Raw genomic sequence first — 18,693 nt, forward strand, 5'->3', positions numbered from 1 at the left:
TGTGTGTGCAGTGCCAGCAGAGGGCATCGGACACCCTAGAATTGGAGTTACAGGTGGTTGTGAACCCCTGTGGAAGCGGGGAGTTGAACCCAGGTCCTCTGGAAGAGCAGCCAGTGCTCTTAATTACTGAGCCAACATCTCTCCATCCCCTAGATGCTTAAATCACACCCTCATGGTGTAGCTGAAGGTTCATCTACTGTTTGAGGTTTGTTTCTAATCCCACAATCAATGCCCCTGGTTATTCTCTGTGTGATTCTCAGACTTACATGGGGCAGTGGAAGTTTTGAGTAACTTTGTGTGTTCACTTCCAGCTGAGGCTGATTCCACCCTGATCCTGGAAACAAGTGTCCTGGGGATGCTCCAGTTACTGCCTTTGTTTATTATCGCATTTTTATGTTTCTTAGTGATGGTTTTGGTTTGAATTTGTTTGTTTTGAGCTCACTGTGTAGCCCTGTCTGGCCTGGAACAAACTATATAGACCTTGACTTTGCAAGGCTTTGACTGGCCTCTGTCTGGATGCTAAGATCACAAGTGTCAGCTACCACGTCCAATTATATGGAGACTTTGATTCCTGAAACAGTTCCAAAGCACACTGCAACAGTCCTCTCCAACACTGCTAAGCATTAGAAAGCTGAGAAAGATCAGACAAGCTTTGTTAGGGCCTGGGTTACAGTGCCATGCCTGAGCTCAATACTGTCAATCTGTATACAGTAACTAAGGTCTTTCTTTAAACAAGGTGATGCAGACATCATTGAAGACATGATCAGTTCCCCAGGGGAGCCTGACCCTCCATACGGAGGGAATATTCTGGCTCTGATTTACCGACTCGGTGTTCAGAACAATCTCCAGGAGCTGAACTGTGAACCATGAGAACTGTCAGTTCCTTCAGGGAAGGGTCTGTGACCTCGGTGGCCTGTCCATTCCCCCTTTGGAAAGCCACCATTACACTCCCCTCCCTTTGGATCGGCATCTTCAGTTCAACTGAGTCCTCTGACTGCAATTTCAGTGTGTTCTCTGAGTTCACAGAAAAGGCTGTTAGGCTGCACGTATAGCGAAGTCCTCTCAACTCCTCTCAACCAAGGCCACTTGCAAGCCAGAGCTAAGGGCAAAGAGGGAAGGCCGGGGTCTGGAGTAGGTTTTCCTGCCTCTCACAGGTTGCTATTATCACTCTGAGCCCAGACACCTCACCATTTAGCTGTGAAGATGGAGTGTATGACCCTGTTGCCATAAAGGGCCGCATTAGCAAGTGTGTGTGATGATTCACAGAGGAGACTTTCAGAGCCATTCATGTACCTGAGGACCGGACAGTGACTTGTGCAGATTCTGGAACGTGTTTTCTCACCTGATAGGCTGCCCCCGGTCATAAGACTTTCTTCGGGTCAGAGGGGATGTGTCCGTGGTACCTCGAGACTGCCGAGGGCTAGAAAAGAAGGATCCAGTGAATCCAAGACCTAATTTTCTGCCCACATTGACCCATGACCCGGATCCCCCTCCTTACAAAGTGCTGCCTCGGGTGGGCAGGCTGACAGTGCGTGAGACCTTGTCCCGGTAGTAGGGATCTCTGATAGAGAAGCCCACTCCATCCTCTTTGATCTCAACGAGGGAGGCCAGGGACTTGGTGATGTTCTTGGTGGAACTATCCAGCGGGGGTCCCAGGCATTCCGCAGACACAGCCTTCATCTGGGCAGATAGCTTAGGCTCACCCTAGGAAAGGAAGGATGAGTGGACCAATTTGCCCAACTGATGGACCATAAAGGGGAAGTAAGAATGGGGCCTGATGATACAGCCCTCACTATTCCAAGTACAGGGGAGGCTGAGATTCTAACTAAAACAGCCAAGAAGATCTAGTTCAGGGTGGGCTTAACCTCCAGTATGGAAGCAAACACATGAGAAGTGGGTAAATCCTGAGGAAAATGATACTGCCTGGCCTGAGGGAGATTTGCTGGTGGAAGCCCTTAGACTACACAAACCACAGAGTATCCATCAGACTGACCTAATCAGATCATTCCAGGACGAGGCAGAACTCACTGCTCAGTCTGCAGTTCCCTACAGCCAACTTTAATAAGTCTTGATAACTTTAATAAGTTCATCCTTATCACTAATCTGTCAATCTGTCACCATTAAGAAAACTTTCCCACTCTTGACTTCCATGCAGTTGAACAAATACTGCAGGGAAAATAACCAGGGATCTGGAGCTGGCTTTGACTCAGAGTCTTGGGTGGGAGGGAGATGTTCTGTCTCTGGGTATAGTGATCTCACTAGGTAGAGAAGACATAGACTGTCAGCGGGTCTAGTCATTTCTCCCACGGTGAAAAGAATGGGCTGACTGGTCTACATAGCAAATTCTAGGTTGGTGCCCCCCCCTCCCCAGTTCTAGGCATGATCCTTCTTGGCATCTCCATTTCTTCTATGGACAAAACTGAATTAGGGCTGGAGGCATGGAACTACGGTCATGGGGATCAGAATGTAAGGGGTTTGCCCTACTAAACCTAAAGCCTCATTTCCAACAGGACTTACCTTGAACTTGAAGTCATCATGGCTGGTGGAGCCTTTCATGGTGAATGACTGGGAAAAGCTGAGGAAGAAAACAAGGAAGTTTAGGATCATGATAGTTATACTGTATCTCTCTAGGATCTAGCTATATGGGTCCCAAAGAGCTTGCAAATCCAAGCTTAGCCCTGGGGTCCTATGGGACCCCTCCTCCATCCCCAGGTGCATGCAGCAAGGCTGCTGACTCCCTGGTTGAAAACTCACCTTCCTTCAGAGAACTCGGAGACTTCCTCGTCTGTGCTGGCATAGCCATTCTCTGAGGGGGTGGGGGAAGGAAGAAGGAAGGTGAATGAGAGACCCCATCAGAGTACGTGGAAAGGGGACACAGTCTTTCTCCAGCATCTCATCCGCTAGATCAGACCAAGACTGAGGGAATTCTGAGGCAGGGGAGTTTGGGGAGCTGGAAAGCCCTCTCTACAATGAAGCTTTACCCTGCTGCACATTGTAGATGAGGGCCTGCAGCTCGGGGTGTGCCTCGGCCTTCTCGCGCAAAGCATCCAGGAGCAGGTGGTTCTGCGAGGAGCCCATCATGTCTGTTTGTCTCAGACGTCCTTCCAACAGCCGGATCTGCGCTTCCTTCTGGGCCACCTGTAGACCCTGGGGCCAAAGAACAAGGTTCGGTTTACTCCTCCTGGCCTATGGTTGATGCTGTAGCCCTTTACACGTGCGCGCACGTGCACGCACACACACACACACGCATTAGTGAAGGCCACCCTAGCAATATACTCCGTTATGGGTGGACTTACAATCCCCCATTTAATGCAGAAGTCCCAACCCTTGTTACCTTAAAATGTGAATGTACTTGGAGACAGGTCCTTTAGAGTGGGAACCAGGATAATAGGAGGTCATAGGTGTGTCCCTAATACAGTATGACTGGTGTCCTTATAATAATAGATCATGACAAGCCACACAGAGGAAGGGTCATGTGGAGACACGGGAAGAAACCATGGCCATGGAGAGAGGTTTCAGGAAAACCACCCTGCTAACACTGGGATCTTAGACTTAGATCTCTGTTGTACCAGCCGCCCCGTCTGTGACATTTTGTCATGGTACCCCAGCACATTGATACAGTCCCCTAAGACAGAAAGCAACACTGAGGAGCCACTGGGGGGTCTGGCTAAGAGTTGGGCAGGATGGCCTCTCAGCCTCCTTCCAGTTAACTATATGGACACTAGCTGGCGTCTGTCCCCAAGACTCAGGCCCTAGGACAGGAAGAAACACATTCTCTGGTCACTGAGGAGAGAGGCCCAGTGACTCCTGGTGTTCTGGTAGGCCAAGGGTGGGATGCAATTTTTGTTTCCTGTTCCCCAATCCCTAATGTACACACACTTTCCCCTCTGCCTCCAACAGACCCAAGCCCGGTCCTGCTGTGGCTGGGCCTGGCCACCTATAACTGAAGCCAAGCCCATACGTGCAGCATTCTGTGCAGCCAGCTGCAAGCTCTGTATTGTCAGTGCTCCGGTTTTATAGCCGTAGAACCTGAGGTTTGCAGGTTCAGTAGCTTGTCCCAGCCTGTAAATGACGCAGGTGGGAAGGAGCCAAACCCGTGGGCTTCACCACCAGGGTACACAATGCATGCCCAGTTCCAGGGGAGCTGCCAGCTCACCTTGTCAATGGATGCCTTGAGGAAGTTGTCTAAGAGGAGGCGGGCTTCAGCTAGCGAGCAGGAGCTAATGACCACTGACGTATCTGTTGAGTCCAGCTCCTCCTTTTTGAGACCAAAAAGTAGAAACACCCATCACACAGGGCTGCCGAGCCCACTCACTGCTACCACCCCACCCAGCCAGAGTGTCCTGTGGGTACCTTGGTTTCCTCCAGCTGCATGATGGTGGCTTGGCAGTCAGTGATGCTGTCGTTGATGTAGTCGATATTGGCTGCCAACACTTCGATCTCCTCAGCCAGCTCCTGTAGCCCCTTCTCCTCCTCGGGGCTCTCCGCCTGCAGCCGCTCCCGCTTCCTCCGCAGTGTCTCCTGTAGGAGGAATAGCTCCTCCCTTTTCTGTGGGGGTGGGGAAGGAGGAAAGTGATGGAGGAGGCATCTCACACCTAGGCAAGCCCTTCCCACAGCTCCTACACCAAGTCACCATCTGTCTGGGATCATCCAGAGGTCAGATCCGCATGAGGAGCAGAGGTGGAGACGGAAAAGGGTGAGGAGCCAGAGAAGTGGCATGTGATGGACAGGTGGAAAGTGGGGTGGAAGAGATGAGAAAGGAGGCCCCACCTTTATGAGCCGCTCCATGTCAGCTTCCAGGTTGACAATGGTCATCCTCTGCATGACAATGTCGATGATTCTCCTTTCCAGGGACTGCCACTTGAGTCTTGCCGCCTTACTGAAGCTTTGGCTGGCCCCCTTCTTCTGGAACTTTTTCCTGGGAGGCAGAGGCAAAGGGGCTTCGGCTGACTGCTCTGAACTTCTGAAGCTCTACTGAGCTCCTACACAGATTCTGAAGCAGACAACCCAGGCACCAGGGCACTTCCCGGATCTTCACACTTCTGTCCTGCTCACAGGCACCGCTCACACTGCTCACACTGCTCACACTGCTCACACTGCTCACACTCCTCACCTGGCTGGGCGGGTGCCATTGACAGCAGCCGCAGGGTGGTCCCCCAGGAAGTGGTTGATCTTTCTGTTCCACTGGCGCACTATGCTGGAGACAGAGCGAGCTCCCGACTCAGCCTCAGACGAGGTAGTACTGGCAGACACCTCGGCCCCAGAATCTAGATTGGGGGGCTTCGATCCTACACGCCCAGCCACTCGCTCAGACATAGGCTTTGCCAAGCGCCTAAGTGCAGAGACCTGGGCAAAGTGAGGACAAGAAGAGGGGAACCTAGTGAGCAAGGAAGACTCTCAGAGGGACAAGAAAAGGGGACCCTGTGAGTAAGGAAGACCAGAGCTTCAGGAAAGCCTGGCTTGAGCATTGGGGAGAACAGAGGCAACTCTGTATAGGCCTGAGCTTGGAGCTGTAAAGGGATAAGAAGTCCGTGATGTAAAATAAACACAAGAGATGCTCGTTCTCTCTCTCTCTCCTACTTTCTCACCCTCATGCTCTTGAAGGTGTATACGCATGTGCACACCTGGGTGTGCCTGTGCATGTGTCCCCAAGCACATGGAGGCCAGAGGCAAACCCTGAGTGTCTTGCTCTATTTCTCTCCCCCTGTGTTTGCAGGCAATGTCTGTCAATGAACCCAGAGCTCTCTAATAAGATAGACTGGCTGGTCAGCAAGCTCTGAGATCCACCTTCTCCACCGTGCCAGTTTTTATGTGGGTGCTGGGGATTAACGTACAGGTCCTCAGGCCTACGTGGTGAGTAATTTACTGGCTGGGTCATCTTTCTAGTACCCCCTTGCTCTCCCCCCCCTCTCTTTTTGTTCTGTTTTTTGCTTTTTGAGACAGGGTTTCTCTGTATAACAGCTCTGGCTGTTCTGGACCTCACTTTGCATTAGGCTGGCCTCGAACTCACAGAGATCTGCCTGTCTCTGCCTTCCAAGTGCTGACATTAAAGGTGTGTGCCACCACCATCTGGCTTTTTTCTCTTTTTAAAATGACCAGTCAGACACTGGGGATGGGATGTGGGTATTCTGCCCTCTAGGCTCGGCTCACTGGTCGAGAAGTGATTTCTCACCACAGGCTACTACAATTTGGCAAGGCTGCGCTCACTGAACGGAAGGAGATCCAGGCCACATGTAGCAAGGGTTCGCCCTCTCTCTTATCGCTTTAGAGGAGTGCTTCTTGGGAGCCAGAGCCGCACCTGTCTATCCAGCTGGCCTGGTGAGAACACTCACCTCCTGGGTCTTTCTCCTCAGGACTATTTCCTGCTGGCGCTTCTGAGACTCCAGGGCCCGGATCTGAAACTGAAAGAAAAGGGTTGGGCCACATCCAGCTACCAACAACACTCTGGCTGTCCAGACAGGGCTGGAGACGGGCTGGGCGCTCTGTAGCCAACAGCTCAAGACCTTCTCGTGTGGGGTGATGCTCACAGTGCCAAGCTGTAGGTAAAATGGATACTCGGATTTGCACCCTTCTACCAGGGGTAGCCACGAGGCTAACTAACTCTCTTGGTCTTACCTCCTACCATGAACACAAATCGGGACTGGAGACCCAGTCTTCCTAGACTATTTCTTCCGGGCCTGAAGCGCCAATGTGGCTGATTTTGTTAGTGACCTTGGAAAATTCATGTCCTTCTCTGGACTCAAGTTATTTTTTTGACCACGCAGGGGTTAGGACAGAAGCCAACAGTAACTCTGCCTTTCTGATTGGCTATACTGTGTTTCAAGCAAGGCTGTTGTCACTTGGGCCAGTGGGAACTGGGGGTTGGAGGGTACTTGGTAGGCAAGGGGGGCGGAAAGCTCCTGGGAGCTCTTACCTCCTGCCTCCGTTGCTCTTTCTTGAGCTGAGCGATCTCCCGGTTCCTCTTGGTCTCCACCAGCCGTCGCCGTTGCCGTTCCTCTCGCATCTGCTTCATGAGGGCCACCTGGGATGGCAGAGCCAGCGGAGGTGAGGCAGGGCTGGGCCAGAGTGACCGATATGCGCAGTCATGGCTGGTTGTGAGGACACTGGTCAGGGAGGTAGCCCTCAAAGCATCACCGACTTGGGGGTCTGAAACCTAAGATTTCAGACCTATGATACCCTGACAAGCTGTTAAAGAAGGTGAAGCTTAGCACTCAAAGTCTATCCCAGCCCCCATTAAAAGTCACTATCCTCAGCCTGGCTGAGACTCCAGGGCCAATCTTATAGCGACAGCAGCATAAAGAGAACTTGTTACAAGGCAGACCCCATCCTTATGAGGCTCAGATGAGAAAGGCCTCTCTCCTGTTTTGCCAAGAAAGAAATGAGCCTGTAAGACAAAGCAACTAAGAGTCACAGAGCCAGGAAGAGCTGGCTAGATTTGGAGCCTGGTCATCTTACTTCCCAAACCCAGGCTCCTCTCCAGCTCCTGCACTCCTCACTGCAGGGAGGTGAGTAAGTGCCTGGCACGGGGCAGGGGTGAAATGGGCCTCAGTACCGAGGCAACATTGCTCTGCAGCTCTCCTAAACTGCCGGAGACCCCGAAGCTGTGGGCTTCACAGTCAAGATCTGCAGACTCTAGGGAAGAAGGGGGCCCTGCTAAGGCACCTCTGAGCTAACCCTGGGTTCTTCTTTTCCCCTTGTAGCCCTGGGATCATAAGAGCATAGTCAGGTGGACAGAGCCAGGTCCTGGATGAAGGACTGGACCTCTCTGAGGACAGAGCCCACCCAGGTACACATTCATTTCCTCTAAAATCGATTAACTCTGTCTTTCCTGTGTGTACCGCTCAGGATCAGTCGGGCCAGCAGTCAAGACACAGTTCCTAAAGGCCCCTGTTCCATGAGTCCCCAAGATACTCAGCTTGCTGGGGCTAGCACTTTTGCCAAGCTTTGTTAGAGCTTAGCTCAGGGCTGTGGAGAGCTGGAGACACCAGAAGCTAAGAGCTAAGATAGAAGATCTGAAGGCAATGGATGATAGACACAGAGCAAGGATCTGTGAGCCCCAGGCAGGAGCTGAAACCACCTAGATACCCAAAGTTCAAGACCTGAGCCCATGATATCAACAGAGCAGACCCCGCACGCACATTGTGCCCTGTGGGCTGTGGCCAAGTAGAAAAGAGAGCCCAGAGCCACCAAGAACACACACCAGTTTGGAACATGAAGGGCAGAAGTTACAACCCAGCACTATGTCCTGGTAGCAGGAAGTCACTTTCTTTCCTGAGCCTCAAATCTCCAGGAACATAATGGGAATGCTATCCTCCTTTCCTAAGGATGGAATGTGACTGAGCATGCAAGATGCCTAACCAAGAGCTGGCCATGGTGCCAATTATTACTGTGATTAGAGTACCAAATGAAGCTTTAAGGCTTCGTTGTACAGATGAGAACTATTAGTACAGCTACAGTGTAGTGCTAATATACTAACTATATATACATATATACTAGTAGTGCAACTATTAGTACAAACACAACAGCAGCATTGAGCAGGCTACCTGTAATGAACCCAATACTGACTGAGCTGAGGTAACAAGGAAGAAGTGTGCATGGCTGGGGCAGGATTGAATCCGGTGATGCTGTGTTCAGTGGAAGACCCACACTTGACAGCAGTGATAATCTTTAACATGGAATATGGATTCTAAGCCACCGCAAAGGCGCCTCGACCCCACTCCTCATGCCCTCTGCCTACCTTGGCCTTCTTCATCTCAGCTACCTCCGCTTGCAGCTTCTTCAGCTCCCTTTCATAGCGGGACTGGTTCTTGAGTAGCCTGGCGTGCTCCTTTTGAGCAGCCTGTAGCTTCTGCAGGTCCCGGTTCATCTCCCGCAGCCTCTTCTCATAATCCGCTTTTATCTTGTTGGCCTTCTCCTCCGTGTAGCACTCCATGGTGCCTGAGAACAGTGAAAAGCAGTGTCGGAGCTGCAGGCTCCACGGCTCCCACTAAATGGGGGCTCAATGGAGAGACAGGCCTGGGGTTCTTGTTTTCTGGTTGACCTCTTCCCTGAGCCTACTTCTTCATTTGAACAATGAGGATGTGGGCTCAGCAGGAACCCTAGGCTCTTTCCTGCTCTGACATTCTATTGTTCAGTAGTGTTCTCAGAATGAGACTACGGTCCCTGGAAAGGTGATGCCAGCAAGAAGCGGATGGCTAACAAGAAGAGCCATGGCAATGGAACTGAGTGGAAGGAACACGCCGGCTCCTCATCAGATGCTCACACCAGAAGGCAACATCCCCAACTGCAGGTCCAAGACCAACCAGACTTCCACTTTTCACTCCATCTCTGAAAACCTCACCACCTCCTGCCCAGAGGCTCAGCTCCTAAGACACGGCTCCTTTATCCACCATGCCTCCTGTCCACACTACCTTTGAGATCCTTGAATCTGACCACATCTTACCACCTGTCCAATCTGCCTCCTAAGTGGTCTAGCTTCAACTTCCATCCACCGACATGCCAGGCACACGACTGCCTCGGGGGCTTAACAGCTTCTGTTCCCTCTGTCTGGAATGTTCTTCCCACTGCTAGCTCTGCTCTTGAGCTACCTCATCTCTCTTGAACCTTACCCCAAGGTTACCTTCTCCATGTAGCCCTCCATGCCCCGGCTTGTGCCATCCCTAAGTCCCCCATCCCCTTTCTTTTCCATATTAACAAAACACTGACTTAGTTCTGCCAGCCCTGCTAACAATTCTGCTCACTTTATACTGTCACTGTACTAGAGTGCACACTCCATGAGCAGGATCTCACACACTAAAACAACTCTAGTCCCTAGAGTAACACCTGTTCTAGAACATTCAACTAGCACTTGCTAAATAAGTGGACGACTGAGTCAATCCCGGAACGAGTAGGCTCAAGAGCAGTAGAGGGGCACAGTTTGAGAAGTCTTATAAACTGGATAAAATGGGGTGGGGGGAGGATATAGTGGGGTGGGGGGAGGATATAGTGGGGTGGGGGAGGTCAGGAGGTGTCTTAGTCACATGCCTAGGGAGACTAAGGATTAAAGATTTCTAATGTATCAGGTGAAAAAAAAAAGCTAGGTAAAGTGGAACCTGCCTACGGTTCTACCACCAGGGAGGCTGAGGCATAAAGATTACTGTAAATTCAAGGCCAACTTGAGCTGCTCTGTCTCAAAAAGGGGGGACTGTTGAAATGGCTCAGCAGATAAAGGCACTTACTGCCAAGTCTGATGACCAAAGTTCAATCTCTGGGACCCAGATGGTGGAAGGAGAGAACGGACTTCTGCAAGTTGCCCTCTGACCTCTACGTGTATGCCATAATCACACTCACACACACACACACACACACACACACACACACACACACACACACACACGTGTAATTTAAAAACCAATCAAAAGTAGCAGAGAAGCTGGGTTAAATACAAGAACATTTTAACTATGGGCAAAAGGTGACAGCGTGCTGGTCAGAGGTCCCTTGTGCGGAAGGCCAGGTGTTATCAGAATGATGCTGGCTGTCTCTTGACAGAGCAGGGGATTGATTGGGAAAGAGACGCATGGTGCTGGCCTCACTGAGGTTCTGCAGCACGCGGTCGCGCTCCAGCTGCGTGTCTCGGATCTTGTTCTGCAGCAGGATCAGCTTCTCCTCGTACTGGTGCTTGAGCGTCTGCAGCCGCCGCTGACTGTTCTCCAGCTCGTCAATCAACTTCTGCTTGATCTCAATCTCGCAGGTCAGGTCCGCCAGGTCTGCCTGGAAGTTCACTTCTGCGGGGCCGGGCCAGACAGAGCCAGACTCAGCCCCATGCCAGGGGCTGGAGCCAGGGAGCAGACTGTGACAGTGCAGGGACAGAGGACGTCCTCTGTCAGCAGTGAGCCATCAGTGATCAGGAAGGCAGGCGGAGGGCTGCCGTGTGGGGCAACGCATTCAATGAGCGGCTTCAGAAATGCTCCTCAGGTCTCAAGAGCTTGGAGGGAGTCTAACGCCTTTCTCACCCTGATGGGCCCATGGGTCTATGTCACCATGACTGAGGACATGGAGGTCTGCTTGGGTGAAGGAAGGTAAAGCAACGCAGAGCACCTTTGTAGGGCTGCAGGTGAGATGACAACAGGACAGAGATGAAGGACAGATGTCTCCACATGAAGGAGAGGATCCTGGTACCAGCCAAAGTCATTCACTCAGAAGGTTACCCCTTTCTGGATCTACCAAAGTGGGTCAGGAACCTCTCTGAGCATGTTCAGAGGTAACTCGGGGGGGTCTAATACCTTTGCACAAGGCAGTGGCGAGCACTGGCTTTATCAAGCCTTGTGAAGCGTCAAACGCAGCACAGTAGTGGCCATGTGAGGGGCTAAGGATTCCCATCACTTGTCATTACTGTTGCTTTTGTTGGCGTCACAGGCAGGGGTCCGAACCCTGTCTAGACATGCAGTCTCTGAGCACCCCAGCCAGCCTACCCCACCCGATCCATCTGAACTTTTTCTTAGGGGCCAAGATCTGATTGACAGCCCCACCAAGGGGACTGGCCACAAAGCGATTCATCTCCCCAGTCCTGGGCCACGCACCCTTTTCTTCAGGGTCGGAGTCTGAGTCTACCAGGCTCTCTTCGCTGCCCGAGTCTTCATCCTCATCCTCTCGCCCTTCCTCCTCCTCACAGCCACTCTCGTCTCGTTCTTCCTCCTCCTGGGCACAATGTACCATTAGGGCAGCGCCTGCCTCATGAGATGGGAGCCCCAAGACAGAGATTGGGCCAGACACAAGACTTCAGGGGTATCAGCAAGGGTGGGAGCCAGCCACACCCTCCTCTGGGAAGACCATCCACCCCTAGTAACATGAGTACAGCATTTGTGGAGGATGCTCAGTCTAGTGTCATCCATTTGGGATGAAGCAAAGGCCCGAGGGATAGAGATCACCATGGCAACAAGTCAGCATTATCGAGAAACTCAAGGATCAACTAAAGGCAACTCTCTGGCCCCGACCACACAACATTGATGGAATCTCTACCCCAACAGGAACATGGTGACAAACCCATGAGGAAGCAGCCAGGGGAGCCCTCACCTCCTCGGCCTCGTTCTCAGTCTCCTCACTGTTTTCCTGATGGAGTTTTGCCCTCTTTTTGAAGGCTTCTTTCTCTGGGCTGCTTAGGGAATGAAAACGAAGCCGGATTAAAAATTAATGCCACAGGGCGGTGGTGGTAGGATTCGGTTCCTGCTTTGTAGGGAACACAATCTACTTCTCTAGCACCCACCCCCAATTCTGCTCTATCTCCTGGGATTAGCCTTGCAGAAAAGCACACAAGAGAAGGCTGGGGAGGCATCTTTGCTCCACATCAAATATGTGCATTACTGGTGATGCCCCTAGGAGTGGGGTGAGGCTGCATAGGGGTGTTCCTCCCTGTACTTGGGGTGGGGAGCAGTTCTCCTGGATGGTGCGTGTGTGTATGTGTGTGGGGGGGTGTCCACCTTCCAATGTTCTAGCTGCAGGGAAGGTGGACACCCCACTTACCTCTTCCTCCGCTGCCTGACCTCTTTCTTTTTCAGCCGCTCCAGATCTTGCTTGGCCCTACGGATCACTTCAGAAGCATCTTCCATGGAGCTGGCCGGGCTGCCCCCAAAGGCTGGACCTGCTGGAGAAGCTCCCAGGGAGTAGGGATTGCGAGTGGAAGCCCGCGAGAGGCTTCGGCGAAGAGACTCATTCATGGCTTCACTCTCCAGCAGCTTTGTTCTGTGGGGACAGAGTGAGTGGGTGGGACCCAGTGAGCCATGTAAAATTAGCCTCACCAAGGCCGTCCAGCCTGCTCACACTGGACGGGCTTACTCACCGCAGCTCCTCAATCTCCCGGATGTAGTTCTGGATCAGAGCACCAATGGCCTCATTGCCATCACCTGGAACGGAGAAGACAGGCGCAATAAGGAAAACAGGTGACTACAGCAGGACTGGGGCCAAGGCTGTAAGACTGGTGGCCTTGGATGTGCTTCCAGCATGGTAGCTCACACAGGCTTTTCCATAAGGGAATCTATGTGAAGGAAATACTTGAACATGACCGTCGTTGTATCCAAGCACTGTTGGATGATGGCATAAAATTGAAAACAATCTAAACGTCCGTCAATAGTGGCTGTTCAATAAATTATTCAACATCACATATGGAGCATCATGTAGTCATTTAAAAATTAAGTGGCTTTGACTATGAAGATTTATAAGACACGATGCTAAATGAAATAAAGGAAGTCATAAAATAGAAAGCATGACCTCATCTACAGAAAATGCAATGCATACTATTTGCATGCACAAATGATATATTTAAACGTATTTATACTTAAAACAAATGTGCTGAGAAAGTGTGGGAAAACACGCACTGGCTGCTCAGGAAGGAGCCCTCTGAAAGCAGAGATGTGGGTGGAAGGTCTGCTGTGTGGAGTTTGATCTTTTGCTTAATGCACTATGTGTCTCTTACATGTTAACAAGAGAAGCTATGAGTGTGCCATGCTAAATTGCTGGGGAATGCATGAACGAACTAATCTATGCATTGGCTGGCCATCACAGCCTGCTAGATATCAGGGGGCAGGAGCGGTAGGAGGCATGTTATTGTTCTGAGCTAGTTTGTTGTACCCAGACTTACCAGCCTTGGCCAGAAGCAGGGTGGCCTCCTGGCTCATGAGTTGTGTGACCCGATTGTTGATGGCGTCAATGGCCTCCTGCATGGCCTTCACTCGAAGCCGCAGAGCCCCGTTCTCCTTCTGAAGCATGGCATTCTCCCGAAACAGGTCACTGTAGCCCTCAGCACCGTCTTCCCCAATAACCCGCTTGCCCTGGGATGGAGACAGGCAAGGAGCAGTCAGGAGCTAAATCTCATGGGAGGGGTACAGTGACAATCCTCTTCCACCCATCTTGAGCCTTTCCCAGGGCAGAGTGGCACTTCTGGTCTCTCCCTTTCTCCAGGTTTCCTAACGTAGTTCCTGTCTCCCAAGGCTCAGAAGCTAACACAGCACTGGATATGGGGGCTCACTTCTTTTTTGTTTTTTGTTTGTTTTGTTTTCCTTTTTTGTTTTTCAAGACAGAGTTTCTCTGTGTAACAGTCCTGGCTGTCCTGGAACTTGCTTTATAGATCAGGCTGGCATTGAACTCACTAAGATTCACTTGCATCTACTTACTGAGTGCTGGGATTAAAGGTGTGCGTCACCACTACCCGGCTGGGCTCATTTCTTATAATCTCACTGCCTTGAACTCTGAAGGTCACAAATTCAAGGCCAACCTGGGCAAAATGAGTTCCAGGCCAACCTGGGCTACGTAACGAGACTCCTCTTTAGAGAAAAAAAAAAAGCCTGGCAGTGGTGGTGCACACCTTTAAATCCAGTACTCGGGAGGCAGAGGCAGGCAGGTCTGTGAGTTCAAGGCCAGCCTGATCTGCAGAGTTCCAGGACAGCTAGGGCTACAGAGACAAACCCTGTCTCCCAAACAAACACACACACAGTTCTCCAGCCGCTAGAAAGCTCAAATTCGCGAATTACCTTGCTATCGCTTGCTTTCATTCTCCAAGAATGCTAATCCAAGTGACAAAACCCTGCCAGGCAGTTGGCACACAGAGACAACAGGGAGTGGTGGGCACTGGGGTAGAGAAAAGTCACAGTCTAGGAGAGGTGGTCTCTCTTTTGATATCTTTGCTCTCACGGTTACTGTCTACCCTAAAGCTAAAATCAGTAACTATGCACACTGTCACCAAGACACTGGGCTCACAGAGCTGTCTGTTGTATAAGTAAAAAGTTAAAAGTTGTAAATTAATAAATTTCACCCCTTTAAGTCCCCTCTATTTCTGCCCACGAATGTTACTATAATCTTTGCTTGGTCAAAGAGGATTACTGTAAGGGTAAAATTTTAGCAGTGTAGATTTGCCACCTCTTCGTTGCCTTGATTCTGTGTCCTGAGTTGCAAAGGAGGCCAGTGACTCTTAACAGTTTACAAACAGGATACGATTGCAAATGTACGGTTTGTTTATGCTTGAATTATGAAATTTCTTCATATAAGAAACATTGCTACTCACTCCAGCCAACTTAGTGCCAGTTGTTGGTAGAGACAAATTTTTCCACAGAAGTTGAAACTTCCTTCTTGGCTTTCAGAAAAGCTGCCAAACAAGTTGCATGCTTCTGAAACCAATTCCAAACCCACCCATCTATGTGACAGATTCAGACTAGGGGCCGCCAGCGGGTGACATCAGCCTTGGCTATATAGAATTAGACACGCCCCCTCAGAGCACCTGTTATCCCTCTTTCTGTTGTTTTTATATGACTTACTATCTACCCAGAATGCCTGCTGGCCTCCTCCTTCTGTTGATACGTCATTCTTTTAAATCTCCATAAAAGGCCCAATTCATAAAGCCCTGCCTGACTACCTAGGCAAGCAGGCTGGCTGCTCTGCCTCTGCAAGACCCTGTGCCCTCATTGTCAATGACTCCACCATAGTGAAGTGGTCTCATCGATTCCAACACGGTATATTCAGTGGACATAAAAGCACCTGGGAAGCACCTTCCCTGAACGAAAGATCCATGTTACACCACCAAGGTGCTCTACTTCTTAGACTTTGTATTCTAAGTCTAGATGGCTCAGTCTGAGCTGGATTCACCCTAAAACCCAGGACTAGGAACTATATCTGATGCACAGTGACGTCTAGCAGACATGTTGGGTGGGTGATGGGAAGGCGGGAGGCCCACTCAGGACCTGGCTGTGGGATGCTACAGGGCAGGGTGTGAAGGGGGGACCAGCTCCTTCTGGGAGGGCTTGGGGGAGCCTGGAGTGCTCACCGCTTTGTACTCCATCAGCTCCATCTGCAGCCGCGCGATCTCAGCTCGCAGCGCGCTGATCTGCTGGCTGGTCTTGTCCTGGTTGACCACCACCTTGTTTTTGATGTTGCGAGCCCGGTTGGCATATTTGAGAGTGTTGAGTGTCTCCATGAAGTCCCGATCCGAGGGGCTCACACAGGCGATCATGATGGTCTGGCTAAGGGTGCAACCAGGCTGGGTGAGAACAAAGGACCAAGCCAGGCCCAGAAGTACTGTTCCAGAGCAGAAGTTCTGTTTTACCCTGATCCCCTCCCTAGTTGAATGCTTAAAGGACCTGGAACCTGGGGTGTGGGACCCTGGACCACCTGGCCAAAGAGGAAAATCCTTGAAAGCAGTTAGCAAGGGTGATGACTAATTGTAGAATCCTCTGCTTGGCAAGGTAAATATGTCATGGCTTCTCTGTAGGCCTGATACTTGCCACTTGTCTCACTGGGCTATGTGGCTTCCTTTAGGATTGTCTCTCACTGTTGTGAAGTAATGAAACTGAATCTACCTAGCCACAAGTCACTGAACAAAGTTCTTGCCTCTGAGCCTGCAGCCTAGGTTGAGACGGCCCCCTAGGTCCTGGGAGTCAGGCCCTAAGCCCACATCAGTATTCTTCATCTAGGAACTTCCCACCCTTCCCGGACAGTGGTCACCAGATACCTGTTGCCCCCCAGAGAGTCCTGGAGCAGCCGAGTGAGCTTGGAGTCCCTGTAGGGCACGTGCACTACCTTCTTGCTTTGGTCTCCCAAGGCGCTGATCACATTGCCCAGGGCCAGCTGTGGGAGAAAGTGCCTGAGCTCAAGAGTCATACAGGGTGAGCATAATCCCAAACATCTGTACCCTCTGACACCAGCAGCACTCAGGCTCCTGGGTGGGCTTATAGACTGGCATGGAAACTGAAGCCTGAGGGCAAAGGAAGACCTAACAGGAGTGAGGAGGAGGAGGAGGAGGAGGAAGAGGAGGAGGAGGAAAAGGTGGATGAGGAGGAGGAGGAGAGGAAGATGAAGAAGAAGAAAGAAGAAGAAGAGGAGGAGGAGGAGGAGGAGCTAGAAGAAGCTTGAAGAAGCTCAAAGAAGACTGGGCAGCGATTGAAGTACACAGCCTGCTTGAGCCTGCGCCATCTGGCTCCATGTGCCTACCAGACCACAGTTGATGGAGATGCCCTCCTTGGCCCGTTCACCCGTGGCCCCTGTTCGCTTCAGCCGCTCGGAGCCAGCCAAATCCACAAAGTGAAACTTAGCAGTGAGCGTCTCATACTCGGTGCCCGTGGGGGCCGCTCCATCCAGAAGCCCAGTCACCGTCTCATTCACCTGCAGCAGAATGTGACATCCGGCTCACCCAAGCCCTACTGCTGTTCCTCTGCTGGCCTTCCACCCCACAGCACCACCATCCGCAAGAGTGAGGGTAGGCTGCGCAGTACCAAGCCCGCATGCATGCAGAGCACCGGAGATCAAACACTGTACTTGCATACACTATTGGTAACCATTACTCCATTGCATAAATGGGTGAGAGGCTGAAGAGGAAGAAAAACTGAGCGGAAGAGGCAAGCCCCATCCCTGGAGTGCTAGCTTAGTCCAGTGTTAACCCATCTAGTCCCTAGGATACACCTAGAGCATGTAGCTCCTGGGCCCCCGAGAGCACCTCACCAGGTCAGGCTGGGCACACACGCGCATCTGGCACAGGTGGATGGTGAAGATGGCATGGGACCGGGAACTCTGAACATTCATCTGGGTGCTGGCTGTGGTGCGTGACAGGGCGCCCTGCTTCAGGCACTGGATCAACTGGGGACAGATGCAAAGAGAGGACTCAGGACCCACGTGCTGTAGGGCTCTGGCCTTTAAAGCTGCACATGTCTAAGGGTGCTCACCTCCTCCTGGGAGTTGATGAGACGAGATGTGACACCTGTGGTATAGATGCCACCATTGGCATCCTCATGGATCTTGATGTTGGACCTGCGGTGGCGGGCATCGGGGTCACGGGTGCTATCGAACAGGTCAAGGATCTCTTCATTGTAGAGCTGTGATAGGAAGGAAATCGTGGCTGGGCTCCCATGGCCCATGCCTCCGAGCCCCAGGGGCTTTCTCGTATTTTTATACCATCTCAATTTGCTAAAGTGGAAACAAACAAGCTCTGGAGTTTAACTCGCAGAACCCTGGTCCTCCTAGACAGTGCTATCCTGATGCTCCCCCTGCTGCTCTACTCCCCAAGGAACAGCATCCAGCAGCTCTCAGCTCCAGGGGGAGGCTGAGGCCAAGGACAGAGGGATGCAAGTCCTAGGGGTAAGGGATGGGGAAGACATGAGCCTGACTTGGGAGGCTCTCATTACATCGTCAGTCTGGCAGAGATGGCACAAAGCTGTGATTTCAGATGAAGGAAGGCAAAGCTCCAAGAGTCCAGGGAGATGGACGCTCTGAGCACTGTGGTCCCTGAGGTAGAAGTGATGACATCTTTGGATGGGGAAAGGATGGCTATGTGCCTTGCCCAGTGCTCAGGAGCAGAGGGAGCAAGAAGGGGCACTGTGGGACAACCTTCTGTACCAGGTAGGCAGGCATGGCCACCCCACTTCAGATGTGCTGTGAGCGGAGCTGTGGGGAGAGGCTATGATGTCAAAGGCCAGGGGCAGGGGCAGGCAGAGTGGGAGAAGGGCATTAGCCAACAGAGTCCGACAGAGCCAGCGAGCAGGGCACCGCAAACATCCGAGGCTTTGATGGCCTTAAAGAGCAAAAATATCCCACAGGAAGGGGAAGAGGAAACAGAAGGACAAGATGGCGGAGACAAGAGTGCCGTGGTGTCTGTCTATCTTGTACTGGGTAGACACACTGCATCAGGTAACTCCTTGGGATTCACCCTCTGGCCTGAAATTTACTAGTGTGTTCTTTGAA

At 51.5% G+C, this 18,693-nt stretch overlaps 1 protein-coding gene across 8 annotated transcripts in view; it reads right to left on the bottom strand.

Annotated features, from left to right (window-relative positions):
• The window catches only part of Kif21b (kinesin family member 21B), a 46,155-nt gene that overhangs the window by 12,151 nt on the left and 15,311 nt on the right, over window positions 1-18,693 (bottom strand). For 4 of the 8 annotated variants that reach the window (XM_087906475.1, XM_087906477.1, XM_087906473.1 and 1 more), the window contains exons 4-26: window positions 17,679-17,828; window positions 17,458-17,592; window positions 16,951-17,121; window positions 16,472-16,587; window positions 15,788-15,983; window positions 13,613-13,802; window positions 12,815-12,878; window positions 12,499-12,717; window positions 12,052-12,130; window positions 11,559-11,676; window positions 10,572-10,763; window positions 8,738-8,937; window positions 6,914-7,021; window positions 6,333-6,401; window positions 5,114-5,346; window positions 4,771-4,918; window positions 4,354-4,548; window positions 4,157-4,258; window positions 2,982-3,147; window positions 2,755-2,806; window positions 2,518-2,575; window positions 1,499-1,704; window positions 1,343-1,420 (exon numbers count right to left, since the gene is read on the bottom strand). In XM_087906475.1, coding sequence (XP_087762601.1) covers window positions 1,343-1,420; window positions 1,499-1,704; window positions 2,518-2,575; window positions 2,755-2,806; window positions 2,982-3,147; window positions 4,157-4,258; window positions 4,354-4,548; window positions 4,771-4,918; window positions 5,114-5,346; window positions 6,333-6,401; window positions 6,914-7,021; window positions 8,738-8,937; window positions 10,572-10,763; window positions 11,559-11,676; window positions 12,052-12,130; window positions 12,499-12,717; window positions 12,815-12,878; window positions 13,613-13,802; window positions 15,788-15,983; window positions 16,472-16,587; window positions 16,951-17,121; window positions 17,458-17,592; window positions 17,679-17,828 — 3,245 coding nt within the window. Of the gene's footprint in view, window positions 1-1,342; window positions 1,421-1,498; window positions 1,705-2,517; window positions 2,576-2,754; window positions 2,807-2,981; window positions 3,148-4,156; window positions 4,259-4,353; window positions 4,549-4,770; window positions 4,919-5,113; window positions 5,347-6,332; window positions 6,402-6,913; window positions 7,022-8,737; window positions 8,938-10,571; window positions 10,764-11,558; window positions 11,677-12,051; window positions 12,134-12,498; window positions 12,718-12,814; window positions 12,879-13,612; window positions 13,803-15,787; window positions 15,984-16,471; window positions 16,588-16,950; window positions 17,122-17,457; window positions 17,593-17,678; window positions 17,829-18,693 lie in introns of all 8 variants that reach the window. The other 4 variants (XM_087906472.1, XM_087906474.1, XM_087906476.1 and 1 more) reach the window with 2 other exon arrangements.

This window comes from Myodes glareolus, chromosome 5 (assembly GCF_982192425.1).
Source record: "Myodes glareolus chromosome 5, mMyoGla1.1, whole genome shotgun sequence".
NCBI classification, from domain to species: Eukaryota; Metazoa; Chordata; class Mammalia; order Rodentia; family Cricetidae; genus Myodes; species Myodes glareolus.